The sequence below is a fragment of the Montipora capricornis genome, chromosome 1 (assembly GCF_036669925.1).
Source record: "Montipora capricornis isolate CH-2021 chromosome 1, ASM3666992v2, whole genome shotgun sequence".
NCBI classification, from domain to species: Eukaryota; Metazoa; Cnidaria; class Anthozoa; order Scleractinia; family Acroporidae; genus Montipora; species Montipora capricornis.
Window position 1 is genome coordinate 9,451,306 of NC_090883.1, and position 9,555 is coordinate 9,460,860.

The window sequence follows — 9,555 nt, forward strand, 5'->3', positions numbered from 1 at the left end:
ACACGTAAAATTAAGACTCACAGTTTGAAGATCTTCAATCCTTGTGTTTACTCCAATAGCCATTTCTCGTCTTTCAGCAGCGGTTTCTGGGCAAGGATACAGTGTGGCACGAAATCTAATAGAGAGAGCATTGAGACCATTAAGACAGAATGGGAGTCATTCTTTTTTATTAAAGGCAAAATTTACTTAATTTGCATAATTTAAATCCTAAAGGACAGTGTACATGTAGCCTTACAGTTAGGTATGATTGAAAAGCAGAAAAATGGCATCACAGTGATGCAAGTTCTCTCACCCCTCACAAATTTTCTTCACCCTGCTTTTGAGTTGATCTCCTTGAAAGAAGATGATGAAGACACATTTATTGACATGGTCCCCAGTGCTTGGATCCTCCAGAGGAGTTTCAATCTCCGCTTGCTTGAAAAATACATTGCCACGACAAGCACGCCACAGAAGACGCTCAAATGAAGGTACCCGCTCACGAGCTATTACTCCAGTCACAAATCTAGAAAATCATAAGCCGAGAATTAGAAATAATTAAGAATTTCTACTCTAGAGAGCATGATAACAGATACACAATGCAGCCCTTCAGCAGCATGTGATATCGCAAGAACTCAAAAGACAACATGACTGCAATTGCAAACAGACACTCTGTGCACAAAACAAAGACAAAATCTTACATGTAGCAAACAATTTTTAATATCGTTACAAGTATCTTGAATATTTCTGCACAGAAATAATTACTACAGTCTCAGCGTGGTTCTTGAGAGCCAAATGCAAATACAGAATTAAGGGTGAAATAAATGTACACATACATGTACCTTGTAAGGAGCCCTGTGTTGAGAGTGACCACAAGATAATACCGGTATGTGTACCTTATGTAGGCTTAAATATTTTTTTCTTTAAAAGATTGAAAGTAGCTTTTCAATCAAACTGCATATGACTCAAATTCTTTTATTAGCTTGCTCCAAAGAGCTTTAAAAATGACGAGGAACAGCATTTATTTTCTTGCGATACCTCTCTTGGTTACTGAGTTACTCAAGATTCTGATTTAGTAGACGACTTGTGGCATCACATGGTGGACACAAAATGATGTAAAATCACAAAAAATAGAATATCTTTGAAGACTTTTTCTACATAGAACTGAAACTTTTTACAGTTGTCATACTCATCACAAAGTTCCATGATGACCTACTGTGATGTTTCCATGGCTACACAATGGGCTTAAGGCCCTCTCAATCTTAAGGGTAAAATCAGAGTTTCACAGGGCTCGAGACTAACTTTTTGGCACACTACCCTAGTGGCTAGTATCAGGTCTGATCTCACTTGCCAAATCTAAATTTGCACTGGCCAGTCTCGTCATGCGCAGTTTCATTCATTTGTAATCACGAAAAAAAATCCTCATTTGCAAACACAACTCGCGCTTTTAGTAAATAGCAAATATGCTGGAGTGTACTGCTTCCCGTATTTTTCTCACGAAGGCAAAGCTTTGTGGCCTTGAGGCCAATTCTCACACAACTGGTGCCCAAACTTTGCAACTCAAAAATGCACTGGAGTATGGAAAACGAAGAATAGAGTAAATTAAGAAATAAACCGTACATAAAACTAAACAGCTCATTTGGAAGTCTGTGGAAAGACTGTTCCTTTGATTGGAGCTATTTGCTATTTAAATTTTAACCTGAAAGGGCCATTCTACGCATGAAGCTCAAAAGCAGCCGAATGCGGAAAAATAATTATCTTAAATAAGAGACTTCCCCTCACACAATATTTCTTTTTAAAAGTTTCAAACAGCAATCCACGCCTTTATGCTTGAATGGCTTTCAGAGTGAATTAGTATTCAGCGGCCACAGTGCTTGCGAGCAACTTTTCTCTCTTTTTACAGTATGTGAGATTCACCATTTGTAGTAAACAAGGTACGTTGCTCCATATTATCTCTTTTTTTTTTTTAATTCGCTGGGGTATTCCCTTACAATAAGCATTAAATTCACACTTTTTTCTTGCCTCTAATTCGTCAGAACGCATCACATGCACAAAAACATTGTCTAATGATCGCAAACAATAAGAAACAGTTTACGATTGTGTTTCCATATCGTTGTTTCTTTGCTTTTGCATTGCTACTCCTCGCCAACAAGACATAATGATAGCAAATTTTCTATCCCTTGTGTCTTGTTTGCAATCATCAGCGATTATCAGGGCTTGGTCAGGGATGAACGTAAAAGGTATTTCCATTTATGCAAACTGTTTGTGATCAAGCTCTTGGACGGTTCTTCCGATTGTTTGCAATGGAGTTACCTGCATGTATGGAAACAGCAGCCGAGAAGTTCAGGCATGATTTCACACATAATTTTTTCCAAAATCATGCTTAAAAGTTGGGGGTGCGGCTAAAACACGAATCTTTACGGTAAACACCGCTCTTCATCATTTTGAAAGCTCTTTTGAAAAAGCTAATAAACATTTTGTTTCCTATGTTCTTTAAAGGGGCTATGTCACATTATTTTTAGGGTGTCTTGGGGACCTTGAGTTTAAAACTCGACAATTGTACATGTAATATGGAATACTTTTACTGATAAAATTATTGTTAAAACACAAACAAGACGATTCTGAGCAAAAACAACCTTTATCCGGCAATTTGCCATAAACATGAAAAACGTCGGGCTGACTTTTTTTTTGATTACCCGAATGCAATCCCTTTCAATCTTGTCCATTTGTGTCCATCCATGCTTCTTTTTCATGTTGCTGTTACTATTACTTTTGTGTTGTTCAACAGTTGTACGTCGTTATTGCAATGTTTCATTCTACTTTTTGAGAGTCATGAAAATACATCATTTTGCATGACATAGCCCCTTCAATGACATTGGCATGTTCACTGGTTTATCCTAAGAACCGTTGTCTTGATACACCCACCTACAAGTACACTCTGTTCCTGTTAAAGTTTTTGGTTTCAATCAATTTTACAGAGTTATAGGGGATAGGACATCCCTTTTATAAGGGAAGGGTTGACTGGGTTTAACCAGTAGGGAACCGCATGTTCTTTTCTAACCCCACCCTCCACTGGGCAAATTTGTTAACATAAAAGTGAAAAGAAAAAAAAAGCTTTTCATGACATTGGGGCAATTTTTACCCTATGGGATATTACAAAAAGAATGAAAACTAACCCCAGCTGAGTTGCTGTTGCTGTGGCGGCTGCTCCTTGAGGTTCCTCTCCCAAAAGAGCTTGCATGTCATCATTTCCCTGTGGTTCATGGATCTGTTGTTGATTATGCACATGAAGTTCGGCCTACATGTAATCAAAGTCACCAACACAACACCGTGTAGTAATACTACACTAAAAATACACAGCTAAAAACAAGCAATACAAGTCATGTGCATTCTATGTATCATTCTATTAGCAGGACGCAATAAATTATGGAGTTTGCCACTACAAGAAACATGCTGTAACCAAACATCACAAAGATACATGTACCCTGAGCTGAATTTTTAAGAATAATAACATTCATAGCCAAAACCATGGACTTCTTTGCCGACTACATGTAAATTTAAAAAAAAGAAGAGGGTTATGGCTGACAATCCAGTATGAAAGAGGAAGACTACTTTAGTCACTGGAACTTTCCAATTTGTTCTTTCTAAACAAAATTGAAATTGCTGCACACTGTAGGCGTAGAGTGTAAGAAGCCACTTGAAGCAATTGAGGAGGTGGCACATGTACAGTACCTCTTCAAAAAAAGTCTGTGTCTTGCGTAGAATATGTTTGAGTTCTGTCAACTCCAAGAAACTTTTCATAAGTGCTTCATAGTTTGCATTACTGTCTTTCATTTCATTCTCCAGCTGCTCAAACTGAGCCTAAGGAAACAACAGAAAAAATGCCAGTTACAGTAAAAGAAAATTGAAATTACATGAGGAAAACTGGGATAATATTACATACGGTATGTATCATGCCTTTTTGCTAACAAGATGACAGTGGTCTAGCTAGGCCGAAACTAAAGGGCGTTCTGCCCTTCTATTTTGCTGAGTGCCCCATGATTTTTATCTCTTGCCCTTTCGTTTTCCTCTAATTCCCTAATTCTTGTCTCTAGAGGAAGTTAAAACGGTCGAGAGTAGATTTCTCTCAACTCCATGGAGAGTTCAGCATATTTCTGATTTATTTTCATTTTGAGCCGCAGCCACAGTTTGCTTTTTCCTTTTAAATTCACTATAAATCTGTTCAGAGACTAATATCGACTCCTTCAACCTTAATTTGAATAACCAAAAGAGGGATGGATACAGGGCCGCTCAAAAGAAAGTTGACAGTCTTGACTCGATCCTCCCTTCGAAAAACAGTAGGTCAAGACGTTAGAGTTTCAAGACATGAGAACCAAGGATTGAGAAACTAATTGAGAAATCGATCGAGAAAGATGAACTTTGGAATAATTTATGCATAAAATCCATGTATAAAAGAATTCAAGAAAGCAATTTATGTTTCAAAGAAACGAAGAAGATGCTCCCTGAGTACAAACTGGGTTGCCTGTGGTATGTGTTACACAAAAACAGAGGGCACTGAGTTGAGTGGTATAGAAGGACCAGAAACTGGATTTTCTCAGGAGTAATGCTGGCCAGGCTAACCCGAAAAACAACGGAAAAAGCCTAGGAATCCAATAGGTACTCCTGGTAACTCCTACAATGGAAGAAGCAGGCCACCGGATCCACCTCAAATGTGGCACATTTCTCACCATCCCCAGAGCTGCTCGGGCCAGAAACCAAACACACAACTTAGTTTTGTTTCGTTTCCTCAGAAACGTTTTATCAGTCGTACAGTAGTCTACTTGACTTCCATAAATGATATTTTAAAATCAATTTTGACTGATCACGATCTTCTCTTGTCCAATGCTGTGCAAGACTTATCCACGGTTTTTACAAAGGTTTAAACCCTCAACTTCACACAGTATTGATGTAAACCCTAAGCAGCCATTCAACGTCCTTGGCCAGTGAGAAAAATATCATCTTCACTTTCCTTGTGCACTTTTATTTATTAACTATTTCTGAAAAAAATAGAGGAGTTTCTGAAGCATTCCATCTGTGCAAAAAGTAGCGAAATGCCCATGGACATGTAATTTACAGAGTAATAAGGAGCCTTGAAAGTGAGAGTTGTAATATATCCCCAAACTGGATTCCGAATACAGTATTCAGTCTTTTCCATCATGACAAAAGATGAAACTTTATCATGTAAGAGACAATTGCTCAATTATGCCCGCAGTCGTGCTTTCGTCTTTGCCTCGGTTGCTGTTTTCGTCCAACCTAGGTGATTTCGCGGTAAACACTATCGGCAAAGACAAGGTATTACTGCGTGCAAATCCACTAATAGTTTCGAGCGGTACGTACTGTATGCAGATTTTTACGGTAATTGCCTGCCACTGGAATCCTTTTTTCTTTCAGCACAGAAAATCGAAAATTGCTTTCGCCATGTTTCATTGATCTTTTGAAAATTCGCAAGTGCGGTTCGTTTGTTCAATTTATTTCTTGAGACCAGTTAAGCAACAAGCTCATTCCTTTTCTCAATAAAACTTGATAGACCCAACTCGCGAGTGACTGTCAACTTACATGTACTTTTGAGCGATACTGTACGCAGTTCATTCTGTTTTATAAGGCTAGCAGTTTCCACTCTTTACAAATAGAGTTGACGATAGCAATTAATTTAAAGAAAAAGGATCCTGTCCAAGTCACAATAACTTCTTCTATCATTTTGCCCATATACACCAGACAGAAAAGAACCATTTATTGCCGCTTTAAACCTTGTCTCTTAACAACAGACATACACATCATTTTTTATTTGTTATACTGTATGTTTCATATTATGCAACTGCCACATCTTTTCAGCACAAAGATTGAAAGGAAAAATACTTACCGGTATTTACAATTGGTGTTAATCCTGTCATAAACATTTATAATACCGTTGTCAATGTAAATAACTCCGATCTGTAATTAAGTAGCACTGTAATTATAAGTGGAACTGTAGTTAAGTGGACCTGTAATTAAGTAGATATGTAACTAAGTAGCACTGTTCTGTTTTTTTCCTTTCACTGTATTATTATTATTATTATTATTACTATTATCATTGTCATTATTATTATTATTATTATTATTTTATAATAATACTTTTATTAAACCCTTCTCAAATTAAAAATTAAATACAAATTCAGCACTACTGTAGTTTTAAAAAAAATGGCTTCTTGGTGGTCTGGTGGTTTTCACTCTTTACAAATAGAGTTGACGATAACAATTAATAAAAGGATTCTGTCCAAGTCACAATAACTTCTTATATCATTTTGCCCATAACACCAGACAGAAAAGAACACACCAAGTAATAAAAATAAATGGGAACCATTTACTGCTGCTTTAAACCTTGTCACTTAACCACAGACATACACATTATTTTTTATTTGTTATGTATTCAATATTATGCAACTGCCACATCTTCTTTTTAGCACAAAGATTGAAAGGAAAAATACTTAACGGTATTTACAATTGGTGTTAATCCTGTCTTAAACACTTATAATACCGTTTTCAATGTAAATAATGTTGACCCAGTCTTAAGATACATGGTTTGTACGTATAATAACGTTGTCAATGTAAATAACTCCGATCTGTAATTAAGGACGTTCGCGTGAAAATTGTTCAAAATTGATTTTTTTCTGAAACTTTTACCACTGTAAGATGATGAGTTAGTTATGTCAGAAATGTAAAAAAAATGGGGGGTCACCGACTTCGTTTTGGAGAGAACATGCCCGGAAAAACACCCAAAATGTGACAAAATCGAGCTTCGTTAGCGAATAAGGCCAGTGTCTGTAAACCCAAATATATTGCAATTAAATCTTTGAAGTGAAATCTTCTCTGCCAAATATTGTTTAAGTGGACTTATTAAGTGAATTTAGTCAACTGGTGATGTTCCTTAAAGATCAAGTTCGCATTTAGGGACCACAGTTTCACGCGCCTTGCAGCCGCAAGATGGCAGGATTTGATGTCCCGTGAGCAAAAATCTTGAAATTTTTTTAACTTCCCACATTGCTTTTTTGCTCATTTTTGGACAACGTGGAGATGATTGTAAATAAAATCCGTTTCTGGAAAGAAAAATAGGGGTCACCAAACGTCCAAGACCGTTAAATCCAGGCAAAGCTATAGCAATGGCCTTTTGCCCTAACATTTCTCATTTTTATTACTTAGCGAGCACACTCGTGTATGACGTGGCGTGTGCATTTGCGTGCGCAGTAAGGATGCGCAGAAACAATTGGCGCGAACGTCCTTAAGTAGCACTGTAATTACAAGTGGAACTGCAGTTAAGCGGAACTGTAAGTAGATAATAATAATAATAATAATAATTATTATTATTATTATTATTATTATGATTATGATTATCATTGTCATTATTATTTATTTTTTTTAATAATAATAATTTTATTAAACCCTTCTCAAATTAAAAATTAAATACAAATTCAGCACTACTTTAGCTTAAAAGAAATGACTTCTTGGTGCTCTGGTGGTTTTCAACAAAGGAAATGTAAACAACTGTTTATAGACTTAAAAAAAGAAAAATTTCTATGTACCTCCACTAGTAAAATATCTATAACTGTCAGGTCTAGGGAAGTCCTGCTTGACCCTTCTCTATTTCTAAATCACTGTCTTTAACGTCTAAGTTCCTCCTTCTCGAGATTCTCGATCCGCTTAGGCATAGGAGTGCGCTCCACAAAATTGCAAAGGACAGTTTCGCCCTGACCCATGAAATTGTTGTGGGGTGTCTTTCTTTTGCTTTTTTGCAGATAATAGCTCGGCTAATCTTGAGCGGTACCTCAGGCATTCGTCACCCATCCCTCCCGTCGTTGTGAATACCAGTGGGGTACCTTGCCCTATTTCTGTGACGCCAGAGTTGTATTTTCGCTTCTTTTCATTTTCATGAATCCTGTAGATCTGCTTGGGGCTGAGATCTCTATAAGAGTCCGCATTGGGATGACATACCCTTATATCGAAAAATGAAGCCCTCTGTCGCTCCCAGAAACCCCTACAGTGGACGTCAAGGCATGCATCGGGCTTGATTAGCCCCTCTGGCAAGCTCTTCGCCTGTAATAGGTTGTAATGCCGGTTCAACTTGCACATCGTAACCATGTCAAGCAGCTCGGCCTGTAGATCGCGTATTTCATTGTGGCACTGAATAACTAAGCCTCCACGCTGGCAGATCATCGCGTGATCCACTGTAAACGTGCTCCCACAAATGCACACTGACGGATTATCAGGTATCGGCCAATCATACCTAAGCCTAAAAGCATCACGAAATTCCCGCTTGTTGAGATCAAAATCCATGTCTTTGAGAGGAATAACCGTAAGCCAGTTGGATGCGCCTTTTTCACAGGCCAAGTCCACAGCTCTCTGTGTCTTGTCTGGCAACATAGCCTTCACCTCCTCAAGCTCTTCTCTCAGCCCATGATCCTTTTCCCTCCGGGTGGCGTATACCAGTCATTGTACCTCAGCTTCATCTGGGGTCTCATGGGATTGCTTCTCTATTTTACTTACAAGTGGAGCGCTTACCCTAATGGACGCTGAGTACTCTGCATCCACACTCTCAGATATAATAATAATAATAATAATAATAATTATTATTATTATTATTATTATTATTATTATTATTATTATAACTAAAAAATATAATTTAAAAAAAATTTTAAATAAAAGAAGAAAGCAGAATCTTCTCATTACTCAAATATCTACATGTAAATGTACATGTACCAGCCTCACAAATGGATGACTTTTCGATAAGAACAAATTTATTGTTCCATGTTATTTTATTTACGACATCTTCATACAGAGCATGTCGCCACATTAGTGGTTTTAAGTCAGACCAAGCATTGAGGAACTCCTTATAAGAATCTGGTATGGAAATCGAAGTCTATAAGTGTTTAAGTTAAATACATGCTGTACTCAATAAGAGTCGGGTCTCGGGTCAATAACCCGACAAGAAGGCTTCCTGACCCGTCAGATGAAATGTAAATATTCAGTTAAATATTACAACAAAATGTCAAATTTATGGTATACATGTAAATGACCCCCCACTTGAAAAAATTAACTGGAATGCTGTGTACTGTATAAAATGATTTTTTTCCACCCACTTGACCTACACAGATGTCAACAAAATTTTTCCAAGGACGATACTACACTCCTCAGCATATCTCTTCAACGCATCTTCAACCCACCTATCTCAGAATCATTAATTAAAGCACTTCCCTTGATTTTATTGTCCCCCCTTGCCACAATAGAAATATAGTTTCCTTTATTCCCTAGCTGACACCACCATCAAGTGAAAGACCAAAATGAAGAACAACAATGTCATGGCTTCAAAATTAGACCAAGAACAAATATTTAATGTGAATGTATGTGGCATACAATACAACAATATACATGCAACTTTGAAAAAACATAATGCTAACCTCAAGGTCAATCATTTCCCGTGGGTGGGGAGCTTCAGGATTTTCTCCAGTATCAACTACATGGATGTCAGCCTTTTCAATTTCCTTCTTTAAAAACCCTATCAAAAAAAGA

General features: G+C 37.3%; 1 protein-coding gene across 3 annotated transcripts in view; it reads right to left on the reverse strand.

Annotated features, from left to right (window-relative positions):
- The window catches only part of LOC138049890 (V-type proton ATPase 116 kDa subunit a 1-like), a 68,329-nt gene that overhangs the window by 46,037 nt on the left and 12,737 nt on the right, over window positions 1-9,555 (reverse strand). Inside the window, exons 4-8 of one of the 3 annotated variants that reach the window (XM_068896390.1) lie at window positions 9,444-9,541; window positions 3,709-3,837; window positions 3,153-3,274; window positions 293-502; window positions 22-115 (exon numbers count right to left, since the gene is read on the reverse strand). In XM_068896390.1, the coding sequence (XP_068752491.1) occupies window positions 22-115; window positions 293-502; window positions 3,153-3,274; window positions 3,709-3,837; window positions 9,444-9,541 (653 nt within the window). The remainder of the gene's footprint in view (window positions 1-21; window positions 116-292; window positions 503-3,152; window positions 3,275-3,708; window positions 3,838-9,443; window positions 9,542-9,555) is intronic. The other 2 variants (XM_068896522.1, XM_068896457.1) reach the window with 2 other exon arrangements.